Source organism: Trachymyrmex septentrionalis, unplaced genomic scaffold, assembly GCF_001594115.1.
Source record: "Trachymyrmex septentrionalis isolate Tsep2-gDNA-1 unplaced genomic scaffold, Tsep1.0 scaffold2, whole genome shotgun sequence".
Taxonomy (NCBI): Eukaryota; Metazoa; Arthropoda; class Insecta; order Hymenoptera; family Formicidae; genus Trachymyrmex; species Trachymyrmex septentrionalis.
Window position 1 is genome coordinate 2,266,853 of NW_017305179.1, and position 23,458 is coordinate 2,290,310.

At 35.1% G+C, this 23,458-nt stretch overlaps 5 protein-coding genes across 12 annotated transcripts; 2 read left to right on the top strand and 3 right to left on the bottom strand.

The window, feature by feature from the left end:
• The first annotated feature begins 2,808 nt into the window (after positions 1-2,808).
• Positions 2,809-4,353, top strand: LOC108747469 (40S ribosomal protein S18). The gene is made up of 4 exons (XM_018484960.1): positions 2,809-2,980; positions 3,342-3,527; positions 3,594-3,695; positions 4,138-4,353. Exons 1-4 carry the CDS (start codon positions 2,978-2,980, stop codon positions 4,303-4,305), a joined length of 459 nt encoding a protein of 152 aa, XP_018340462.1. The 5' UTR covers positions 2,809-2,977; the 3' UTR covers positions 4,306-4,353.
• Positions 4,354-4,549: 196 nt separating this feature from the next.
• On the bottom strand, positions 4,550-10,369 carry LOC108747466 (endophilin-B1). 5 transcript variants are annotated; one of them, XM_018484954.1, is made up of 9 exons: positions 10,054-10,369; positions 9,413-9,554; positions 9,150-9,278; positions 8,909-9,071; positions 8,776-8,839; positions 8,655-8,690; positions 8,080-8,270; positions 6,148-6,283; positions 4,550-4,765 (listed from the first exon to the last, which is right to left on the bottom strand). In XM_018484954.1, the coding sequence occupies exons 1-9, from the start codon at positions 10,114-10,116 to the stop codon at positions 4,652-4,654; spliced, it is 1,038 nt and encodes a 345-aa protein (XP_018340456.1). In that variant the 5' UTR covers positions 10,117-10,369; the 3' UTR covers positions 4,550-4,651. The 5 variants fall into 5 exon arrangements, with proteins under 5 accessions (XP_018340456.1, XP_018340457.1, XP_018340460.1 ...); XM_018484955.1 differs by lacking the exon at positions 8,655-8,690 and having other exon boundaries at positions 10,054-10,368; XM_018484958.1 differs by lacking the exon at positions 6,148-6,283 and having other exon boundaries at positions 4,688-4,765; positions 10,054-10,367.
• A 635-nt stretch (positions 10,370-11,004) lies between these two features.
• On the bottom strand, positions 11,005-14,328 carry LOC108747468 (dolichyldiphosphatase 1-like). Its single transcript, XM_018484959.1, has 5 exons — positions 13,828-14,328; positions 12,838-12,938; positions 12,556-12,734; positions 12,255-12,476; positions 11,005-12,014 (listed from the first exon to the last, which is right to left on the bottom strand). Exons 1-5 carry the CDS (start codon positions 13,934-13,936, stop codon positions 11,882-11,884), a joined length of 744 nt encoding a protein of 247 aa, XP_018340461.1. The 5' UTR covers positions 13,937-14,328; the 3' UTR covers positions 11,005-11,881.
• A 1,548-nt stretch (positions 14,329-15,876) lies between these two features.
• Positions 15,877-19,976, bottom strand: LOC108747465 (T-complex protein 1 subunit eta). Its single transcript, XM_018484953.1, has 6 exons — positions 19,847-19,976; positions 18,740-19,000; positions 18,123-18,452; positions 17,572-18,044; positions 17,222-17,491; positions 15,877-16,810 (listed from the first exon to the last, which is right to left on the bottom strand). The coding sequence occupies exons 1-6, from the start codon at positions 19,847-19,849 to the stop codon at positions 16,522-16,524; spliced, it is 1,626 nt and encodes a 541-aa protein (XP_018340455.1). The 5' UTR covers positions 19,850-19,976; the 3' UTR covers positions 15,877-16,521.
• A 515-nt stretch (positions 19,977-20,491) lies between these two features.
• LOC108747356 (adenylate kinase isoenzyme 1) lies at positions 20,492-23,323 on the top strand. 4 transcript variants are annotated; one of them, XM_018484772.1, is made up of 5 exons: positions 20,492-20,702; positions 22,055-22,281; positions 22,553-22,678; positions 22,747-22,932; positions 23,016-23,323. In XM_018484772.1, exons 2-5 carry the CDS (start codon positions 22,096-22,098, stop codon positions 23,100-23,102), a joined length of 585 nt encoding a protein of 194 aa, XP_018340274.1. In that variant the 5' UTR covers positions 20,492-20,702; positions 22,055-22,095; the 3' UTR covers positions 23,103-23,323. The 4 variants fall into 4 exon arrangements, with proteins under 4 accessions (XP_018340274.1, XP_018340275.1, XP_018340273.1 ...); XM_018484773.1 differs by lacking the exon at positions 20,492-20,702 and adding an exon at positions 20,882-20,960; XM_018484771.1 differs by lacking the exon at positions 20,492-20,702 and adding an exon at positions 21,017-21,231.
• Positions 23,324-23,458: the final 135 nt, after the last annotated feature.

Below are 23,458 nucleotides of genomic sequence, written 5' to 3' on the forward strand. Positions count from 1 at the left end.
AAACGTTATGGAATGTAATCTAGATTTATAATCGGCAATCACAACGGCAGTAAATACCTGATCTCAGTGAGAAATGACCATTAAAATTAGATGTCGAGCCGACATTTAATTGACATTGAAATTATCGATATCGTATTGACATCAATTCAGGCATACGAATCATTTCTTACTGGGTATCTTTTTTAATATACAAGAGACCAAGTCAATTTTTTGCGTATTCTCTTATTTCGGTCTAACATCTACCACCAGAATAATGTTTCATTATTCAGATAGCACAGTAATTTTTTTTTTCCAATGTTCTCGGAATTATCTTTTTCCCTTCGTTTATGTTATTTCGCCATTGGACGGGCTCGTTGGAAGTCATCACAGGCCTGTCACGCCATTTTAAAGACGACATTCTCCCCGCTTTACGACCCCACAGGAAGGCCGAGTCTCTCTTTTCTCCTCCTATTCTCCCGCTGCGAAACTTTACTTTATCCTCATTCCTCAGTTCTCTCGGATATAAAATCTCGTAAAGTATCTTTTGTGCGTAGCATGCCTCTCAGAACAGAATGGTGGCACAGGCTACGGTGTTGATTTGAGAGGCTATACACTATTTTGAAGCATTCTTTTCATTGGTCAATTAGTTAAAATTCTTTTTTATAATTGTGATCAGTGTGAATGCTTTGAAGCATTTGTAATGTTAAAAGTAGAATACTGGGGTGAAAATCGTTGATTATCGATTAAATGTGTGACTTACATACAATTTATAATACATACATACAATCTGTGAGATATCGACACATCTCATTGTAATACATTTACATATACATATGCATATACATGCATATACTATTATAAAACGATAATTCTCTCATTTCAGGATATTGTACTAGTATTCGATATTGAATGTATAAATTTCATTTTACATATCGGTAAGAATTCAAACTGTTTGTTTTATAAAAGTTATATTTTAGATACTAATGATCTCATATTCAAAAGCTAAGAAGTATATATGAATTATAGTTTCAGAATATTAAAATAAAATTGCAACTTACTTACCTTGTTAAAGGGTCCTTGGGGCCCTTTTTATACCGCCGAAAATTTGCCCAGTTTTTCTTTTTTTGACGGTCTTTAATAGTATCTCGTCGGTGATATACAATTTCTTGTCGTTATTATCGGTGCAAAGTATGAAAAAAATACGCCGGACGGATCTATATGTAGGATTCACACAATCAGAGAGCCATATTAGCGCCTTGAGCATTAATTATATAGTTGAAAATCTTAAGATATTATGTGCATACTAGATTATAGAAACACTAATGCATACCGGCCATACTTTCAATTGGTGGCGACATCTTTAGTTAACTTAATAACTTATAAGCTAAACGATAAATTTTGCTAATCGATATACGAGATACCAAGATTACCGACCCTAGGTACACTTTATGATTATCAAGAGTAGGTCGCGAAGATATAAATTTGAAGAATTATTGACATCACTGGTTGTATTAAAGAATCTGAATAAAATTTATCTTGTCAGTGTCTTAAGTAAGAGTTTATCATTTCTTGATTAATTAGTATATTATATTTCGAACTATAATGGGAAAAAATTTATATTTTATTATTTATTTTGCCCCCCAGCAAACGAGAATGGATTGAAATGAATTAAAATAGATTTAGATTTTCAGAAATATTGATTTACGAATATTAAAATGAATGCTTTTCAATTCTAAATGCATTTTTATTCATTTATAAGAATTGCATGGAGCATGCTCTATGCCTTTTAATCTAAAACTAATATCAGCTTTTTCTATGCATTGTGAATACTGTTCAATTCAAAATTTTGAATAAGAAATGCAGTTTTTCAATCCAATTGCATCCAATTGAATCTAATCTAAAGTATTCGTTATTTAAAATGCAACATTCGGATGGAAAAAAATTTTAATCCATTTTAATCCATTCTCGTTTGCTGGGTTGTACGGTTTTTGCTTTATTTTTTAGATTCATTACACACATACACGCTCATAAATATTTTACGTATTTTAATTATGTTACAATTAGTACTTGTTAATTTGTAATAGCTTTATATTACACAAAGTCCGCGCAGTGTACACAATACATTTTTAACAAAAGAAAGATTGACGCCTTGTGGCTTTTTGTTACTTTTGAATATCATTAATCTTTATTTAATTGTAAATCCATCACAGAGTGAACAATAAAAATTGAGATATAATGTTGGAATATCAGAAATATTTTACGTGATCAATTTAAAAAAAAAAAGAACCACACTATAAGTAAAAACTTTTTATCTCTCGCCTTTTGTCAGCGATCGGTTGATACGAAATATTTTAAATTATAAAATAAATGTCAAATATATGTTTTTCAAATGGTACCACGATATAATTACATTAAATGAGCGCTTCTAAATCTAAACTGCAGCTAAGTTTCGAAAAAATCGATATGACAAATTATTTAATTAATTACATGATGAAATTGGATTATACTTTGTTTCATGTAATATAAAGTCTTATTTTATATCTTTTGTTTTAAATAAGCCTTTTTAGTCAGGAGTTGGTCGCATTTAAAACAATTTTATTAAAAATATGTATTTTAAAATACAAAAAAGAATATTTATTATTTTAATCTTTTATTATCCGGTAATTCAATAAATTTAAATTTTCATCAAATCGTACGCTTTCTGCGAGTACAGAGATGAACCATATCTACTTTCGACGATACGATTTTATCGATAGTGTCAGAAAATATATGTTGTCACATAGTTCCCAAACTAAAAATGAATGTACTGGCGGTAGTGTACGAGCGATATTTCGGCGCCATCACGAAAAAAAAATGCGTCCAATCAGAGAGAAACCTCTCTAGTCATTTTCAATCGATACAAAGCTTGGAGTCCTGGTATGGCGGTTGTTTGAGTCGCTTCCGGTTTTATGACTCTTCATTCCTACTTCCGTCTTTCGGTGTCAAGCTTTACAGCAAGATGGTGAGTGTCACGCGAATTCCTTCTGAAATCCATTTTTTTCGAAGAAATCTTGTGTGATACGCATCAAACACTCCAATAAGATGATAAATTTGTCGTTTCCGAATATATCTCCGAAATATTTTAACAAATGCGGAACAAACGAACCAACCGACGTTTTGAGGTTATGTCGCGGCTTATTTCGCGACTTAAAGTTTTTTGTTGGTTGAGCGTGCTTCGTGATATTTCGCGATAATCGCAAAGATTCGACGATTTCCATTCAGCAGTCAAAAATTCGTTCAACTGTTCGCGATGTGTCGCGCGTCGTGATTGAGGTTAGTTTTACGTATATACATAATCATGATGGCATGCTTCTGTTTTCCAGTCGCTCGTCATTCCTGAGAAATTCCAGCACATTCTTCGTGTCATGGGCACGAACATCGACGGCAACAGGAAAGTCATGTTTGCTATGACTGCGATCAAAGGTGTTGGTCGGCGTTATGCCAATATCGTCTTGAAAAAGGCAGATATTGACTTGGACAAGCGAGCTGGAGAATGTTCGGAAGAAGAAGTAAGTTTAGCCGTTCTACATTTGTGAAACATCTTAAAAATACTGACGTATCCAAAATGCTTTTAGGTTGAGAAAATTGTCACCATTATGGCTAATCCCAGACAATACAAAATTCCCGATTGGTTCCTTAACAGACAGAAGGACATCGTCGATGGAAAGTACTCACAGGTATGCATCTGTTTCCTTTTTTTAAAAAAAAAAAGGGATTATATTCTGAAACACATGTTTTATTGTTGAAAAATGTAAAATCATACATTTGGAGAAAAGTTTTACGAACATGGAATTTTAGATCCGAATAATGTATTGAAATTCGACTAGCATAAAGATGTAAAGATATAACAGTAACTTGGATAACAATTATTTATCTATTGTAATACATTGTGAAAATTCCATTGCACAAATTCACGACTGATCGTGCATATGTTCATTGTACCTTCAGCTGGTAGATTGTGCAATAGCAACTGCACTGCTGTATATTTTTATTGCTTTATAGTATTCCTTACTATATCAAGTAACAGGTACGAGTGCAACAGAGATCAAATTATATACATCTAATCTTATGCAAATGTTAATAGTCACGGTATCTTGAAAACTTTGTATTATTTTGCAGCTCACGAGTGCCAACTTAGATTCTAAACTCCGTGAGGACTTGGAAAGGATGAAGAAAATCCGTGCTCACAGAGGACTGCGTCACTACTGGGGTCTCCGTGTACGTGGTCAGCACACCAAGACTACAGGTCGTCGTGGACGCACGGTCGGTGTGTCGAAAAAGAAGTAAACTTTTATATATACATATTATGTACTATTAATAATAAATCTTTAAACGTAAATGTTTTTATTCGACCACTTGATCAATTGTGAAAAGAAAAACCATAACGGTCAAGAGGCACAATGTTGAATACAAGAATAAATTCCATCGTGTTGTATGCTTTAGTCATAGATTAGTGATTTATTTAATTAAATGGGGATTAATCTCTTGGTCCTGAAATAACGAATCACTTTTCAAGCCAAGTAAGATAGCCATTATTTTGACTAATTCAAGCGGAAAATAAAACTTCGCGAGAGAGCAGTGCGCTAAATTGACTCTAAATGCAATTGACAATAGACGATAGCTTTTAAGTGCATTAATGATGTATTATAAGCGTTTCCACGTATACTTTGGGCACCTTTCCTTGTTGATTGCCTCTAATTCCCATGAAGTAATCGTCGTCATCGGGAATTTTGTAAATACCAATTACCTAGAAAAAATATATATATACCTTCTGTCTTTCTTTTTCTCAAGATATTCAATTTATTAAAGTATAACTTTACATAATTTAATTAGTACATCGTATTGATTATAATATACAAGCACGCATTATATATAGCGTCACTATAGATATACATCGAAATAAGCGTACAAAACAATATATGAAAAATACGATAGTCGTGACACAATAAATAAAATGCTCGTAACAAAGTAAAACGGTAGGCATTTCTTGAACATGCACAATTTGAATAAATATACAATAACTCGTCACGCACAAGTATGTTTACGATTCTAGACGTTCGCGATGTGACCTGTATTCTTGTCATCTTACAAATCTATAGCAGAGAAAACGTGAATCTAATACGTGATATTAACGACACATCGATTAAAAAAAGAAATGTAACAAAACTCACGTAAATTCAAACTAATTGAAAATTATAATATATGTCTAGCATGCACAATATAATACAAATCAGTGTGTACAATTAGGATGCAGATATAATTGCTAATCTTATGAAGATAAATAGATTTTTTTTTAAGACGAATTACTTGATTAATCGATATTTCGTATTATGTTTTGCAATTCGTAAGATAGAAATTATTTTTTTAAAGAATTGCTGAAATATTCATATTCAGATATTCTCAAAACTTTGCAGAACAATGTTTATGTATTATTAATGTTGCTAAAAGTTATCACTGTCCTTGTTTTCCGTTTTAGCGAGTGTCTATTGCAAAGGTGATGTTTTCAATTGTCTTTGTATTGATATTAATGCATTGCAGGAATATTATAGTAAATTTCAGCATTTTTTGTTTTTCTGACAATACATGAGAATACGAATTTTTCAAGCTTTCCTTCGAGAAACAATATCTAATATCTTGCAGGTTAACAACATATTAGCTGCTTGAAAATAAATGCATCAGTACAATGTTGTTAGTATTAACAGAGAGCTCTTAAAGTTATGCAAGTATATATGAGCGTCTCGCGATTTGAAACGTGTACTTATAATAACAAATACTTAACTCTATAACGCGTATTAAAAGTTCAACATCTCGGGTATCTTAATCCTTTCGGGACAGGGACCTCTCTGGACGCGTCGGGTATGAATTTTTTCCTCAAGCCTAGGTCGAGAATTGAAAATCGGCGATAGTCCCGAAAGATTTAAGCCTAAAACGAGTCTTACACGATGGTCCGAAGGAAATACAAAAGAAAATCTCTCTACAATACATATTTATACAAAGTGATTAAAAAAAACAAAGACTATAAGTAGGTGACCTTACAGTACCGTAACTTAACCCGACTACAGATTCATGCTCTTCGCTCGAGACATCGCCAAACATGCTGTTGAGTACCTAAATCACAAACTTCGTTACCTCATCCTGCATGACGCTTAGCTCGCTAGGATCCCTCGCGTCGTAATTGCACAACACTCTTGCTCTGTCCTGACCGTTCTCGGCTAGTGCGTTGGTGGTGGCTGGTGGAGTGGTGTAATAGGGACCCCCAGATAGGCTGGGTAGGTAAACGATAAGTGAATTTATAGTGCTATAATCTTATGTATAATATAAACTCGTGTACGAGGGAAACGTTAGGATAGGAGACACAACTGAATTTATAAGCAACTTTTTACGAGGATCATACACTGCCATACAATGTGAATATATTGAAATATCGTTTCATGTTTATAATCAGGCACACACTCACCACGGGACTCTACGTAGTCGTTACTTGACATTGAGCGAAATAATAAGTATTCGATTGTGGTGAATTAGATCAGTATACATGCAATTTAAAAAGATCGAATTTAAAGAAATTTTTTATTCGGCAAATTAGTTCTTTTGCGAGCACGTGTGTTTTCAATTCTACTGGTTCAATTACATGCATTATTACATGGTTTACCCCGATATTCCCCGATATTATGGAAAGAATGGAAAAATTTACTCTTTCCTCCGTAGTACATAATACAGGCAGATTATATCAACATTCTAATATAAAAACAAGAAAAGCATGATATGTATATATATTTATGTCGTTGTTTAGTTACATGGCGCATCAATTAATTTTCCTTTGATGCCATTATGGCCATTCTCGGCCGAGTTACGGCGATCTAAAGCAATTGTTTTTGAAAGGTAATACAAGAATAATAAGAGGTAGTAGTATAGAAGAAGATGAAGATAAGATATGTAAACCGCACTGATCGCCGTAAATCGTTCACAAAGAAATTTATCGAGAAAGGTACTTTATCCGTCCTATTTATCTAAATATACAATTGCATGTACAATTATACAACATTATAGAGTATTTATTGATAGGTAACAAGTCTGCAACGATCAAGCGACAATCGGAATCAAGCTTTTTAACGTGTACGTGTAATTTGAACGAACGTCGCTAAAATGGGAAAATTGCGTAATAGTTAACGTAGATCCGTTAATTGAATTGCCAACTGGATTCGAAATTTGTAATGAGCTGTCAATATTCATATTCGAAGGGTTGAAAACTAAATTGTACTGGTATCAGTGTCGAATGTGGCGGTAACGTAAGCGGCAGATCCGGCGGTTACGGACGAATTTTGAGGGAGAGTGGGCGAAGGATTTAGCTCGATCACTTCCTCGCTGTTGACTCTCAGCAAAGGGCTCGGTTGACGCGCCCTGCAATTACCAATCGTGCAAGCAGAGATAGAGAGTAGCGGGAGAGAACACGCTCCAACAGATTGCACGAAGGCCGAGGAAGCAAGGAGTAATTAAATAGATAATAAAAAACAATTTACATCTATTACTATAGCGATTGTTACAATGTTCAGGACAGGATGCTGATATGAAAGCAATTAAATCATGTCGGCATTAGATCTGGTATAATTGATCACACAACGGTTTCACCGAGGTCAAGCAATCTTGAAACTTTAATTCTACTGTCAGTCGATTAAAGGTAAAAATTAATTAATGTTGTTGAAACCAGCTGTAACAGGTAATGTTCGTCAAACCATCAAAACTGCATCTTCTGTACAGTGAGACTGATTTTTATCATGAAAAATTTCATCATGTCTTTTTGTCCAAATCTATGCCCGCGATTGCTATAAGGAGAAGCGGAGTTTACGAATCGATATCTAAACATACTCATTAACATTCAAGGTTTGTCAAACATTACTCACTCGGATCACCATAAAGTAGGATAGCTGTACAGAAATGTTGCAATAACAATACGCTGCATGAGGACAATAACGTGCCAAATACAGATTGAGTAGAGTAGGTAGATAGAATATTTTTAAAAGAAAAAAGAAAGCCAAAAAGTGGTGAAAGCAACCAACTTACCCGGCAAGGTCACGCTGTAGATCTTGCATGACGGCGTGGCATTGCGCGTAATGACGTGCTTGCGCTTCTACGAATTCGTGCAAGCATCGCAAATGTCCAGCCTGCGAGCTCGAGACACCTTCCAGCAGCAATTTCACGATTTCTGCTTGTCGATCGAACTCTGATTGCGCTACCCTTAACTCCCTCTCTGCCTGAGTGAGCAATATGTACATTTTATTTATTACTTTCTGTATATATATTTTAGTATCTGCTATCCAAGATGAAGTCAGGAAACTAAAACGATTGTAGCTATGAGACGTAGCTATCGCTATTGATTCATATCGTAAGAAAGATTATGTGTCGCTTCACGATTCAACAATTGTTACTACCGTATTTTTGCTTTTACGTATATACAGATTATGAGACTATTATGATAATGCGTAAAACGTGACAAGAACATTAGCACTTTACTTTAATATCTATAAAATTTAATACATATGCCTAAACGATAGCCATAAAAATCTTTAATGCGATCGCAATAGATTTGGATTTTTTTTAATTGAGAAAACAAGCGAAACTATCGATTGCATTAATACCTGATCGAGCAACACTTCGGGTGATATGCCGGACTCCTACAAATCGCAGCAGTGGAGGACAAAACGCATCGTAAACGTATAGAACAATTTTTAAATGATATCGACAATTAACGATACTTACACTCTGTTGACCCAGCATGCTCCTCGCTTTCCTCACTCTATTTTTACATGCATCCAAGTCCAATCTACATTAAAATCATTTAACATGATTAATAAGACTTTTAGTATGTACATAACAGATGAGCGATTTTTACCTTTTGGTTTCCAATATCGCCATTTCCTTGCTGACGGTTTTCATTTCTCCATCCAAGAACTTCCTCAAAGGCTGTATGAAACAATTGGCAGCAGTTCCTATAAAGTCCCTTTCAATTTGTCCCAATCTCTGCTGGCATTGGCCGACTTTTATTAATGCGCTACCTAAAATCAAATCTTACATCAAGCTCTCTTGCATCATACATATATGTGTATATTTATGAGAATATATTTGACATTAACCATAAGCTATCCCTGGACCAAAATCATTTCCAGCTTCTATCATATCAGTGCCTACATATTCCAAATTGCTCAACCTATTAGGTCTCCTCTTATCAATTTTTTCATAAAAGAAATCTTCAATCCTATTACCTGCAAAATATGTCATCTTAGAATTAATAATGAAATATACATAAAGAAGATTCTATTAAATAACGTGTTAAAGTGTTGACAATTGATGTTTTTATCAAAATTCAAATCTAATTAAATTAATTCAAATTGAATACCAGGATTTGGAGTAAGCACAGCTTCCATATTCCGCAATATCTTTTCCGTCCATGTTTTGGTAGCATTTCCTCTTTCTGCTAGATGTTCCAAATGCGCGTCTAACTCGGTTTTTTCTGAAGTACCCAGTGTCTCTTCTGTCATCTGAGAGACATGAGAGAGCAAATATGTTAATCTTAAATTTTCTTGGCAATTTCTAACGTTTCTAATATATAGCAACGCTCTCAATATATAGTATCTCTAATGCTCTTAAAATATAGTTGCCAATGAACAAATACAATTTTGCATTTAAAGTCCACGTCATTATTGCGATGCTAATACAGCATCGGAGAAAGATGATGCGTTTTCATTTGATTAAAGAGCAGCGTCATTGGTATCGACTGACGACGTTGCATGTCGAGACGAGGGATCTAGGTTAAACGAGATGACATTGGATTCTAGTTCGACGAGAACGAGGAACGGCCAAGGAAACCGTCCAATGACGTGCAAACGTATTCGATCATTGCTTTCGGACGTTGAATGTCATCAGTGACAAATGCCGAAAACAGATTCGAAATGCGTTCGACGTCGCGTTTCCTCGACGCGGATCCCAGATCCTCTTTCCGGATAAAACGGAGAGAAAAAAAAAAGAGGGTTTTCACACCTGCACGACCCTGCTTAGAGCGGCTCCCGCATCCTTCACCAACTTCTTCACGTTGAAATCCATCCTCGCGAATTAGATCTTTCACGCGATCGAGAACTCCTTCCTTAGCAAGCAAACACCCAACCCACCTCTTTCTCTTTCTTTTTGTGTCTCCCACGCTCCCTGTGCTTTGTCGTAGGATTAAATGCCTCAGCAACTTCCGGAATGTAGAGGTACTAGGAATTTTCAATCAGGCGTATCATGTCTAGATATTCGTGCCTCATGCCTGTCGACTAATCTGCAAATCATTTTGTTTATCGATCCAATTAAAATAAATGAACACAAGGTCGCGTTACATTTGTCCGTCAAAATTATATATATCGCACGATACCGCGTGCCATTGTATCATTATCTATAATTTTCGAAATTTACATATACATGCGATGTGTCATTTTTAATGGTTTTGTTGAAAGAAATTATTGTTACGTGGCAATATATTTATTAAATGTAATCCAAGTCGTAAAATGAGACGACTTCTTTTCTATACAAGATTTTCACAAAATCAGGTTCGATGCACTGCTTATGTGCCGTTTATTAAATTCCATTAACAAAATGCAAACCTTCTCCTCAGGAAAAAAGATATACATAATAACAGCTATATATATTCGCCCGCTAACTTCTATCCGACTAATTATTAATGTTGTCTTCACACGTCCCTGCTCGAAAAATTAAAATTTTTGTAAACATTGTCATTAACTCTGGAAAAAAAAAAATAGAAAAAGACTGATATGACAATCGTCAGGCAGTAATAAATGATGATTCGACAATGAACAAGATTCGCGCCTGGAATACAAACATGTCAGACAACGTTGTATTGCAATTTTATGTCTAATACAATCAATTCTATTAACTCAATAATTTCTATAATACTCCATTGTACTCCAGTCTGATCTCCCTCTTACATTTCTAAAAAAATGTATATCTTGTACAATGTATGAGTCGTGAATATGTATCGAATGAATATCCCAATTTTCGTAAATACGCTGGAATGAATCGCTGCGAAACATCACATAATGGTATACACTAATGAAGCACTTGCATGCTCATTCAAAAACAGATTTATTGAGAATCGATTCTTCTCGTAGCTGCTTCCTCTTGACTGTTTCCAAATCTTCAGTTTTATTTAACTAAACATTGCGTACATCCCACACATTATTTCGTTCTTTACTTAATTATTAGGAACACATGGAGAGAGAATCTAGCACGCAGGCGATACATGCCTCTTGGGAGTTGGTACAAAACGGTATCCTAGAACAATTTGCGAGACCTTAAAAAGACTGTAACTCGCTAGAAATACAATCGTGCTTGAACGTGCAAACGCATTTGATGACTTTAATAATCTCGGCCATGCCAGCAATCTGTTACAACACGCGTGACGATCGTATCCATTATTTTTTCTTCCCAGCAATATCCTTCCAGCAGTCGCAAATCAATACGCACTTGTGCCACAGTTTTGACGGCGCCGTTACTCCAATTATTTCTCGTTAAAAACAGCTTAATATTATCGTATTAGTACTAATAATAGACAATAATTATCATAATAACGACAATATTGTATGATGATGCATCACATTGCAATGACGATCATTTCATAATCGGTTCCACGTTTATATTGGAATTTGTGAAACTTAAATCGTCTCTGATAAGAGGATTGAATATTTCAAATGTGTTTTTGCATTAATCCTCCAACGCAATCAATTGCAGGAATGTTAGTTTAATGTTTTGAGTCGTTCGTTATCAAGGCATTATTATACGCTATCGGCTTATTGGCCGATACCATAACTGGTTGTCAATGTGATCTTCCAATTGCCGATAGCTTTCGCGCTCGTGCCCGAGCCTCCGTACGAATATTTGTGTACTCGAACCACAAGACATTAGGGATCAGCGTCGTATCACGCAGCAACAAAAACTCTGATATTCGCCTGAAGAATAGCAAAGATTAGAATAATATGAATGATATTAATATTAAGCAGCAATCATCAGAGAAAGCAGCTTCGCAACTGTTGTAAAACTCTTTAATATTGTTGGTTTATACATTTAGATCCAATGAGGAACTACGGGCAAGGCCAATATCGTACTAAAGAATTTTAGAACAGTTGCGAAACTTTTCTCTGCTGAATGCAGCCATTATTACCATTATTATGTCATTTCCCGATACTCACCACGAAACTACTATAGGAAAAAACGGTGTCAGGATCATATGCATGATTATGAACCATGCTGATCCCAGTGTAATCCCAATTAATGCACCCCAAATTACTTGAGTGTTGGAGTGGTACAACAGATACACTCTGCTGTAAGTTACCAATAAAGCTGTGACGATGCATCCTATCGCTACTATTGTCCGCCAAAATCTCTCCGTTACCGTACAGTTGTAATTTAACCTGCAAGAGAAAAAGTAACGTATGAGTAAATCGACAAGAGTGATATGTGATTGTGAAGTTATTTGTAATGTTTCATTACCTAAAGTATATAAAAAGTGTTGCGTATGCAGCAAAAAACCACATAAATTGTGCATGTGTAGACGGCATGCCGTATTCGGCGTACAGGCCATCTCTCTTCATCGGCCTTGCTTGACGAATCATGTGTTTTAATACATAATTTATACATTCATTGATACCGACTCCGATAAAAAATACAATCTATAATTAAAGAACAAGTTATATTTGCGAACATAAATTAACATAAATTAAATCTATATAAGTTATTACAATTGGTTTATATGTATTATTACAATTAACTTACAGTATGTAAATCCCTCCTAAAAAGTATCAATGTGATGAAACCAGTTATAATAGCAAAGGGCATTAGACTTATTACAGCCAAAAGATGTCCAAAGATATCCCCTGAAAATTTATGAACATACATTATTGTCAGAAATAGATATTTTTTAATAATTTCAAATACACAAGTCTTTTCTTAAATTTCATCAAAAAATTGAATATAAAGCTTAGTAGTATAAATTAAATAGTTTGATAAGCATATTTTTGAAAAACTTTTAGAAGCTTAAAAATACAAAATATAAATAATAAAGAGCATACAGCCACAATGCAAGATGTCTTAAGTGAAAGTCATATATTTAAAAATTTTTAATATAATAAAGTAGACGTTTCGGTCAAGTCTTGACCATCATCAGTACAATAAAATATAAAACGATGTTACACAAACATTAAAAAGAATATTAACAATTATTATATTTTTCACACAAAGTTTCATAAAGTTTTAAGTAACAAGGAATCTATATCGCAATAAAATTTCATTTCATAAGCGAATGTAAATTTGTCATCTTCAATTCTGGACTAGCAAATAATTGTTAATACTCTTTTTAATGTTTGTAATACATCATTTTATATTTTATTGTACTGATAATGGTCAAGACTTGACCGAAACGTCTACTTTATAAAAATTTTTTAATATATGACTTTCACTTAAGACATCTTGCATTATAACTGTACGCTCCTTATTATTTATATTTTGATAAGCATATGTTGACAACTTTTTATCCAAAATGATTTCACAAATTCTTCGGTATTTTAATACATAACAACAATTTCTATAAATTCTATAAACATCTGCATATAATTAAATATTATGATAAACAAATAGCAAAATGCCTGGCTTTTGTCTACATAGCAGTGTGTAAAACAATCGGTAACGAAACGAGGTGAAAATTTGTGATACTGTAATACTGACAATAAGAGAGAGAGTGAATGCACGCCGTGCATTCGTACTGACCTTGCGGATACTCCACCAATGTCAGCGACAACGGGATCCATTCGGTCTCGTCAGCGGCACGTGCGAAACGTGATTCAATCCCGTCGAGCGGCTTGTCGGGCGATGCCATCGTTATCGTGGTCTTGGAGGATGTGACATGTCTCGCACGGCGTTTCACGGCGTTTCACGGACGTTGGACGCGCACCGACTGGACGACAGGAGAGGACGAGCTGGAGCGGGGGGGGGAGGGGGGGAGGAGAGAAAAAGAATCTCGTATTTACACCTGTGACTACGAGATTGTGGCCGTCGCGTCGCCATCCATGACCGCCATTGCTTGTTCCGTCACTCTCGTCGCCGTCGCTGGCATTGACCTCGCTATAGAGTATAATTGTAGCACAATGTCGACCACAATGTTGACGAGGCCAAAGGCGCGAATTCGTCGACGGCCGGCAGAGCTGGACAAGGCCACCAAACGGATCGTCGTGAAAGTTGGTGAAAGCAGGAGTTCGATGTCCCCTCCCCCCCCCCTCTACCCCTCCTCATTTCGAATTCGATCGGTTAGCGGACATGGCGATATGTAATAATTTTATTTATACAGAGTGTCTCTTAAGTAACGCCGCATTGGGGGCGTACAATAGATCAAGGGGAACAAAAAAGTTTTATATTATTCTGCAATTTTCGCAATAGTTAACAAGATATTAATTACTAAAAATGGCAGAATGTTGGTCTTTAATAATTTTTTTCTCAAATACTATCAACTTTACAGAAAAACTGTAAGAGACAAAAATTGTTTATTTTCTTCTCATAAAGTTCTGAGAATTTTTTCAGAATTTTTTAATACGTATTTTCTCATGATAATAAAAATAAGAAAATGCAGTACTAAAAAGTTGATAAAAAATTCTGAAAAAATTCTTAGAGTTCTATGAGAAGAAAACAAACAATTTTTATTTTTTATAGTTTTTTTCTGGATTCAGACATTGTTGAACGCAATCATATCTTAATTCGCCGTAAAGTGCTGAACAATCTTTCTATTGTTACTGCCGTGACTGGCAACGATAACGATTTAAGAAGCATGGCTTGAATTTTGAGTACAAATTTAGCAGCAGTAAGCATGTCGTCCAGTGTAAATATATCAGTGTCCTGTACTTTATTTTGTGCCACACAATACCTTCATTAAGTAAGTCATTACTCCTATCAATCTCCAACTAGTTGCATTGCTCACGGGTTATGGTTTTGAACGTGGATGGATATAAACGAAAATAGTTGAAAATATTTGTATTTTCTTCAGAAAATCTAATGCTCAAAGAATTTATAAGCGAATCTATATACGAAAAAAATAAACTTAGTTTGTAATATTCTTTGGAATCTTCTGTAGAATTGTCCGCTCTTTTAATTTATTTTGCGATCACAGTCTGCCGTATTTGAATCTCAAAGGCCGAATTTACCTCATCGGAGGAGTAGTGGATATCTTGACAAGAAGTAATTAGCGCCTCTGTAAACGATTCTCGGAATCGCAGATTAAAAAATTGAAAGAACGAGAATCTTTATTGATCGTACAAATCGAATTATCTTCTTCTTTCTTTAAAAACACTTAACATGCAACAATTCAAATAGCTATACAGGGTGTCTCAAAATTAGCGCTTTCGGAGTACTTTATGCTAAAACAAACTTTTTCCTTTAGCAAAATTGCGTCCGATAATTGCGCTTATTCGTAACTTATCGGACGGAATTTTGATAAAGAAAAAACTTGTTTTTTTATGCTAAAACGAACAACGGTACTTTTTTCTGTAGTAAAATTACATTCGTTAAATAATTTTTGTCTTTATTCGTGTAACTTCAACCTGCTCTTCTGCAAAACTACTTGTCAGACGCAATTTTGCAAAAGGAAAAAGTTGTTTTAGCATAAAGTATCTTATCCTGCACTCTAAAAGCGCGAATTTTGGGACACCCTGTAGAAATGTCAGAAATCGAATTGTCGACTGTACGAAATCCGTGCTTCAAAATTTCGATCATTCGCGAAAATTTGAAAGAAAAATGGGATAAAAAGTTTAAGAATTTCGATGTATTCGGTAAGAAGACATAAATATGGATGGAAAAAATTAAGGACACTTAACATTTATTTATGTAAACTTTCGTGAATACACGTGCTTTTGCATGTCTAAGGAACAATAAGCTTTTATTTTAAACAGGAAATAATCCGTTAACTCATTGTGATTCGTTATAAATATTAGCATGTACAAAAGATATCGAGAGACAAGGCTGCAAAGATGCGACATAATGCTCGCATTTATAAACTATGCTTTTATTTCACATTATATAGTTCTTTTATAGATAGTCTTGATTAGAGATCCAATATTCTAGTCTGGGCACAAGCAATTTTGTCAAAAATATATGAGAAAAAGACATATACAATTTCTTCTCTGTAGTATATATACTATCTTACTCTATAATCGTAATTAAAGTCATAGAGTGAAACAGTATGAGTTAGAGTGAGATAGTACACAACATACATACGAGAAATGATATCTATTCTCTACTATTCTTTGGAGTGGAATTTCACTCTAAAGAGTGAAAATTGAGCCAGTCTTGAAAGTGATATTCACTCTACAAGTTTTAGAGAGTTACTCTCTCTCGGAGGATTTTGACAAAATCGCTCGTGGCCAGACTGTGTCATAGGATATCTCTAGTTTTGATGAAATTAAGTAGACAAACAGATTACATCGGTCTGCCCATGCCACGTCCCATTGGAGGTTGCGGGCCATCTTGGCTGCTCTTAGGATTCCTGATAGTCTCGTCAACAGAAAGGATGAGACAGGCGGCTTCTGTAGCGGCAGTCAATGCGTTGATCTTCACTATTGCCGGCTCCCAGACGCAGTACTGCATGTTATCCGTGATATCTTCTGAATTTATATCAACGCCGTACCACTGCAAACCTTTATGATGCTTCTGGCGCAATTTATTCAGAATGTTTGTTGCGTCAAATCCAGCGTTATCACATAATTGCCTGAAATCGATATTTCTCATTAATTATTACATCTTGTAAACGCACGCGCGCGTTTATGTACAATATACAATATATTTGAGGCACTGAACAAACAGTTGTCTATCAAATGAAAAATTTTTCGATTTCTGCTCCTCTGTTTGTTATATTGTACAAAAGTTGTATTATAACAAAAAGTTTATAGTGAAAAATTTTTATTTCCATTTTAGATATTTTTTCATTATGATAAAAAAAAAAGATTCAAAATTCCGAAGGTAACAGAGTAAATAAATGACGCTGTCCTTAAAGGATTAAAAATTCAAAGAATAAAAACACAATGTATACTTAAACATTTTTAGAGTGAATCTCTCTCTAAAAAAATTAAATCTCTGTTTTAAAGGTAACTTATTGAAAGTTATCTTAAAGCAAACGTACCTCGGAATAACTTCGAGAGCTCTCGCTATCGCTCCTATCAAAAGTTGCTCTTTTCCAGCAATAGTACGTGAGTAATCGCGTAAAGTCTTGGAGAGTTCCATTTCGATGGCACCACCGCCAGCAACCACTGCATCATTTTTTATCATGCGTCTGACGACCATGATCGCGTCATGAAGGGATCTCTCCGTCTCTTCTAGAAATTGATCCGCACCTCCACGCAAGATAAACGTGCACGTCTTCGCTCGCGAACATTCGTAGAAGAAGTTGAATCTAATGATACAATTATAAATCATGTCAGACTCAATCGACTTACAATCGATATTGTTGAATGATGGATATCATTTAATTACCTCTCGCAACCGATCTGCTTTTCCTCGAAAGTCTGACAACTTCCGAGATCAGAGTCCTTTATGTCGTGCACCGTTGTTAAGATTGCACCACCGCATGCCTTCATCGTCCTCTTGAGATCCTCGTCAGGTACTCTACCAGCGCAGAACATATCTCTATCCGCGAAGTACTGCGTTGCGACATCGCCGATCGGCAACGAGGATAATACTACTTTCGCACCGCTCTTGTGAATCTGATCAAGCTTATCATAGAGAATCTGCCACTCCGCGTCGACAATTTTCTGATATTCTGACACATTGTCCACGCGCACTTCGGCATTGTCTCGTTCGGCCTTTAATTCCAGCTCAATGTTCAGTAATGCAATCTTGCATTGCTCATATTTTTTCGGTTGCATTTCGAATCCGGCATATGAAAAGGTTTTTTTGAAGGCCACTCCTTCAATCAGCTCCGAATCCTCCAGCGCGCCTCCAGAAATCTAAATATGTTACACTCAAAAATTAATTACGCCAGCATGTTAAAATCTTTCATAAAATATAAGATCATATATGCTTACCTTTTTAATACCAATCATATTAAGAGGAAGTAATTCATCTAGCTTCATGACAGCCTTGACAACCAATTGACTGAAATGATTCTTTTGTTGATGTATCAATTTGGAATTCATAGCTGTGGCTGCACATGCCTCCAGAAGCTCAATCTGTTCGTTTATATTGCGTCTGTCTAATTTGACACTTAGCTCATTAATTTTATCTTTAGCTATCTGAAGCGCGCGACGAAGAGCTTTGATTATTATACGCGAATGTACGCCCTCTTCTATAAACGGTTTCATTTGTTTCAAAAACTCTCCTGCCAACAAAACTACGCTGGTTGTGCCATCTCCAACCTGTTAAATAATTAAAGAATATATTCAATCAATAATTTCTTTTTTCTTTGCTGACCCTATTTTACCTTCGTATAAAATTTGTTTGAACGCTTGTGAAACAATTACAAATCTTTAAGAAATTGTCAGTCTATACGTTCTAGATATAGTTGATATATCCTCTGAATTTTTGCCAGTATAACGTTATTCTTGTTGCGTTATTCCAAGTCGACGTGTTATAAAAAACACGTCGGCCTAAATATTGCTATTGTTTTCAAAGGATGCGATGTTAATGACAAAATAATTGTTACCTCAGCGTCTTGTGATTTTGCAATATCCACAAGAGTCTTAGCAGCAGGATGAATGATATCTAATAATTTCAGGATGGTAGCACCATCATTGGATATAGTGCCCTTTCCATTTTGATCGACTATGAGCTTGTCCATACCGCGAGGACCTAGAGTAGTCCTAACGGCATCTACGACTATCTGGCACGCATTTATATTGGATATAACTTGTTGCTTTCCCTGAGACGTATCCGTGCCTTCCTTCAGTAGGATTATTTGAGGTTGCTGCATTTAATCAATAAGAGAAAAATTCAATGATAGATACATTTAAATCATTTCAACTTAAGTACATAGATACCCTCGCATATTTTCCCATTTCTGACACCAATATTTTTTTTGTTTATAAAAATAAATTATAAAGAATTGTAATTGAAGCCAAGTTATTGAACGATAAGAAAAACGAAGATCGGAATCTACGTCATTCATAGATCTACATTCTACATCACACATTGATGCTCATTTCTACCACAATATAGAGTAACTTTAATCATGGTTTAACCTATTTTTTATCTCTTTCTAGTTCTAAGAATTGAGAAAGGATAAGGAACAAAATTAAATTAATTAAAAATTAAAGTTAACCTTTTTATTGGCAAAAATGAACATAAGATTGCTGGAATTAATAAACAAGAATAAATTCAAATAACGTCAAATTCAAAATGTCTTATATCTTTTACACAATTCTCGAAAAAGTATCTTTAAGACATTTTATATCCCGAATTTTTGTCCAAATTCTTTTGGGGAGGATTTAGCGCGAAATAAGTTTCCATATAAGGTTATAAAATCGAGCCAGAGAACAGATTACATGATGGCTGCGACGAGTCGCGAAAGCTGCGAGATCTGAATATCTCTTTTGATTTGGTGAGGTATCCCTTGCCAAGAGAGAACGTGATGTTAAATAAAAGCAGCGATCATAAAAGCGAAGAGCATATATTAAATATAAAAGCGAGGCACGAGATAATGCACGAGGCGTCGTTTCGAGAGTGTTTCGTGGAGACGAGATCGACGATCGACATGGATAAAGTTCATAGATGCGATTAATGACACTTTCGCGTTTCTCGCATTAAAGCTTACCATCTCGGAACTTTTCTTTTTTCAACCAAAAGTTCTTATCACACGCGCTATCCGCGAATCAATTTTTTAACGCTTCGCAATTGCCGACAGGATGACGATGATGTCAAGCAAAAAACATGCGTTCTCGAGAGGTTAGAGCATCGTATAAAATTGCGATAGCGCTCCCCCCCCCCCGCTCCTACCAATTTTGTCCAATTTTCATCTCAGATAGCCAATCAGGGAGTCGATTGTGTACCTTAAATGTACGAAATCAAAATTACAAATTTACAAGATAATGACCAATGAAATCATAAATGTTCTATTAAATTTGCACATTTATGTAATTTTCACTTTATTTTAAAATATATAAGATACACCTTGACAAAACGTGACAGATGTAAGGAAAAAAACCTTTTCATGCTGACGTTAATTTCCAGCGTCAAAATAGATCACGTGATCAAAACTGACGTCTTGATAATCGTCAATTTCTATCATGTCGTCTGTTTTGACGCTAAAAATGTGCGAAGGAACAAACGTAAGTATGGCGAAATTCACTGCCAGTGCTAAAAATGTATAATACGCGCGACGTAAACTATAGATTTTCAGCGCTGACAGTGAATTTTGGAACACGGACTTTATATCATTTCTCGTCCGCCTCGCAATTTGCATCGCGATGTTTTCAGGAAGTGACTCATCCTCAGGAAGCGCTCGTATCCTTGAAATACTTCAAGATACTCGATCGACAATTATTCTCTCAAAAACTGATCTTATCTAGCGTTCGATTACGCTACGTGGGAAAGATCGTGGGTCTAAAAATTGTGTTATTTGCATCGTATATATGTGCAACACCCACAATTAGTCGCATCCAGAAAGTGAGGTATTTAAGCGAACGATTTCTTTCGTAATTCATATTTTACAATCTCTTACACGAGAAGTATATGTGTTAACTTTTCTCACATTCCTTACTCAAATCGCATTAATTAACGTGACGATAATTTTCATTTGCGTGATTCTAGAAATTATATGTAACACGAAGGCTCATTCTAACACTGTTAATATTTCGGTTACGTAAAGCGCGATCCAGAGTGTAAGTTATAGCTTCTGCAACACAGACGGGTTCCTACATTCGCCACAGGTTTATTTTTAAGCGTTACTATATTTGTATAGGTCTCTGTCTCCTATGATATTGTGTAATACGCAGCTCTATTATCACGTAATCCCGAAAAACGACTTGATCGGGGCCGAATGCTCTTCAGTCATTCCCGCGCTCTTCTATCGCGCTCATACGTTTCTGCATTGAACTCTACATCCCCGACAATCGATACGCGGGCGGGTTTACCGAGAAGCTTCAATACCGTTGCCAATTTATTTTTTCTTCCTCGACCAGAATCAAACGGAGACGAGGAGTGAGTTAAATCGCACTCGAAATCGGCCGATATTGCTAAAATTATCATCGTTTGTGTCAGAATGGTTCTTGCAAGTGTTTGAAATCAATTTTTGTAATTTAACCTGTTCTCCAACTTTCTTTCATTTAAATTAGAAAACAAGCTTATGAGAATAAGCTTTCACAAAGTTTGTGATTTAATGTGTTCGTTTTATTTGGTAACACCAAATAAATCGAGGGAAACAAGAAGTCGATTTTTCATGTTTCACTTTTATACTTGGCTCCGTGAGACATTTGGAGAAAGTTCAAGGTGATGAGGTACCGGAAATGTCAACGAGCTTTTTCGAGGGCGCAGGCGCGTCTCGTGGGGGACAATCGTGCGAGAAATCGATACGCGTTTGAAATTTTACTCGGGGGTTCACATTGTTTAGGATGTCAAAAGATCTTTTGAATTTTCAATACACACAAGAAATTAAAAAAATTCTTTAAATGTAAATGAACAAATATAATTAAACAAGTAAAATACAAATATAAAAACATACAACGATGAATATAAAAAAGGAAAGTACGTAATGTAGGGTATTCAATGAAATCATTCGAAATGCTGAATGATTTTTTTTAACACCCCGTATAAAAAAAATGAATTTATCAGTCATTTATGTATATACTATATGTGAAAGTTCCTTAAAATTGAAAAATCTGTAAACTCATTATTTAAAAAAGTATTTGAAATTAGCACATTTGAGTCAGTCAACAATTTTAATTGAAAATATTGTATATACATATATCTCCTAATCTTTCTCCCTTGGATTTTCCTGAAAACTTAAATAGTCCACCATTTTTAGTCTAGTGTTTGCTGTGGGGAGAGGAAAGTTATACAGAGAAGATGAAAACAATTTGGGTAATTGGTGGGCCGGGATGCGGCAAAGGAACGCAATGTGATCGTATAATTGAAAAGTATGGATTTCTTCACTTGAGCAGTGGTGATTTACTGAGAGCAGAAGTTGCTAGTGGCAGCGAAAGAGGTGCGGCGCTTCAGGATCTGATGTCCAAGGGACTATTTGTGCCAACGGTATGTAATATGCAAATTTCCATTAATTGGTTTTACCATTCAAGAACTAATTAACTTGCATTTACATTAATTTTTTAACTATATAAATATGTATAAATTCTGTAATAAAAAAATATAAATATGATTATTAAAAATATAAGACCGAAAATCGAAATTGTGTATGCGCTGAAAGAATGAAAAAAAAAAAAAAATAGAAAGAGAAATATATATCGCGCGTCTTACGCGAACAAACTCAGTTTTTCTCAGTGTGAAGATCATGTGGTTTTGCCAGGACATTGTGCTGGAACTCATAAAGGAACAGATGGATAAAGCTCGTGCGGAAGGAACCACAAAGACTGGATTTCTTATCGATGGCTATCCTCGTGAGAAGGATCAAGGAATTCTCTTCGAGGAAAAGGTAAGCTAGTCCTTTTCTCTTTACTATATATATCTTCTGCTTTAAATTATCATTATGTTGCTGCACAGGTTTGTCCTGTCGACTTAATTCTCTTCTTCGATGTAGCGAATGATACTATGAAGAAGAGACTCCTTGGGCGTGCTGCTGTGTCCCAAAGGGCAGATGATAATGAGGAGACAATAAAAAAAAGAATCGAGATATTTAATGCAAAAAACAACGAGATTGTCAAACATTACGAAAACAAAGTTATAAGAGTGAGTTCAGATATGTAATATATTTTTTTCATTCTCAACCGTCGCGTATCCTACAAATTATAAATTAATTAATTTCCTTTCAGATTAATGCGGAAGGAACAGTCGATGAAATATTCGCCAAGGTAACGAAAGCGCTGGACACCCTTCTTGGCAATCCTGATTCAGTGTAGTACCAATCTATAGAAATAGTAATACTTATGTCGTACTATCATAACAAAATAGCAGTACAAATAGTCGTACACATTTAGCTTTTTTTTATCGACTCAGGCAGCAAGCTGGCTCCAGCTTACTGCCTGAGCCGGTAAAAAAAAAAGTTAAATGTTTACGACTATTTGTTCTACTATTTTGTCATATAAAATATATAAAATTGCACGTTCAACAATATTTTCATCTTATAATGATTATGATAAAGTTACGTTAATTTTTATTACGTGTCATTTATAAATAAAGACAATTTGGATAAAACAAAATGATGAGATTGCTTTAAAACATTTGTAAATATGAATTGAAAACTGTGCTTATCTCG

Coding starts and splice junctions, on each gene's coding strand:
- LOC108747469 (XM_018484960.1), top strand. Junction 3,528..3,593: donor GAGAATGTTCGGAAGAAGAA/GTAAGTTTAGCC, acceptor AAATGCTTTTAG/GTTGAGAAAATTGTCACCAT. Junction 3,696..4,137: donor TCGATGGAAAGTACTCACAG/GTATGCATCTGT, acceptor ATTATTTTGCAG/CTCACGAGTGCCAACTTAGA.
- LOC108747466 (XM_018484954.1), bottom strand. CDS start 10,116: ATGGATTTCAACGTGAAGAAGTTGGTGAAGGATGCGGGAGCCGCTCTA. Junction 6,284..8,079: donor CTACAGCGTGACCTTGCCGG/GTAAGTTGGTTG, acceptor TTACCTACCCAG/CCTATCTGGGGGTCCCTATT. Junction 4,766..6,147: donor TAAGCGTCATGCAGGATGAG/GTAACGAAGTTT, acceptor TATTTTTTCTAG/GTAATTGGTATTTACAAAAT.
- LOC108747468 (XM_018484959.1), bottom strand. CDS start 13,936: ATGGCATCGCCCGACAAGCCGCTCGACGGGATTGAATCACGTTTCGCA. Junction 12,939..13,827: donor ATTGGTGGAGTATCCGCAAG/GTCAGTACGAAT, acceptor ATAAATTTTCAG/GGGATATCTTTGGACATCTT. Junction 12,477..12,555: donor ACACTTTTTATATACTTTAG/GTAATGAAACAT, acceptor TTTCTCTTGCAG/GTTAAATTACAACTGTACGG.
- LOC108747465 (XM_018484953.1), bottom strand. Junction 18,045..18,122: donor ATATGATTGGTATTAAAAAG/GTAAGCATATAT, acceptor TAACATATTTAG/ATTTCTGGAGGCGCGCTGGA. Junction 17,492..17,571: donor AAGCAGATCGGTTGCGAGAG/GTAATTAAATGA, acceptor TTGTATCATTAG/ATTCAACTTCTTCTACGAAT.
- LOC108747356 (XM_018484772.1), top strand. CDS start 22,096: ATGAAAACAATTTGGGTAATTGGTGGGCCGGGATGCGGCAAAGGAACG. Junction 22,282..22,552: donor AGGGACTATTTGTGCCAACG/GTATGTAATATG, acceptor TGGTTTTGCCAG/GACATTGTGCTGGAACTCAT. Junction 22,679..22,746: donor GAATTCTCTTCGAGGAAAAG/GTAAGCTAGTCC, acceptor GTTGCTGCACAG/GTTTGTCCTGTCGACTTAAT.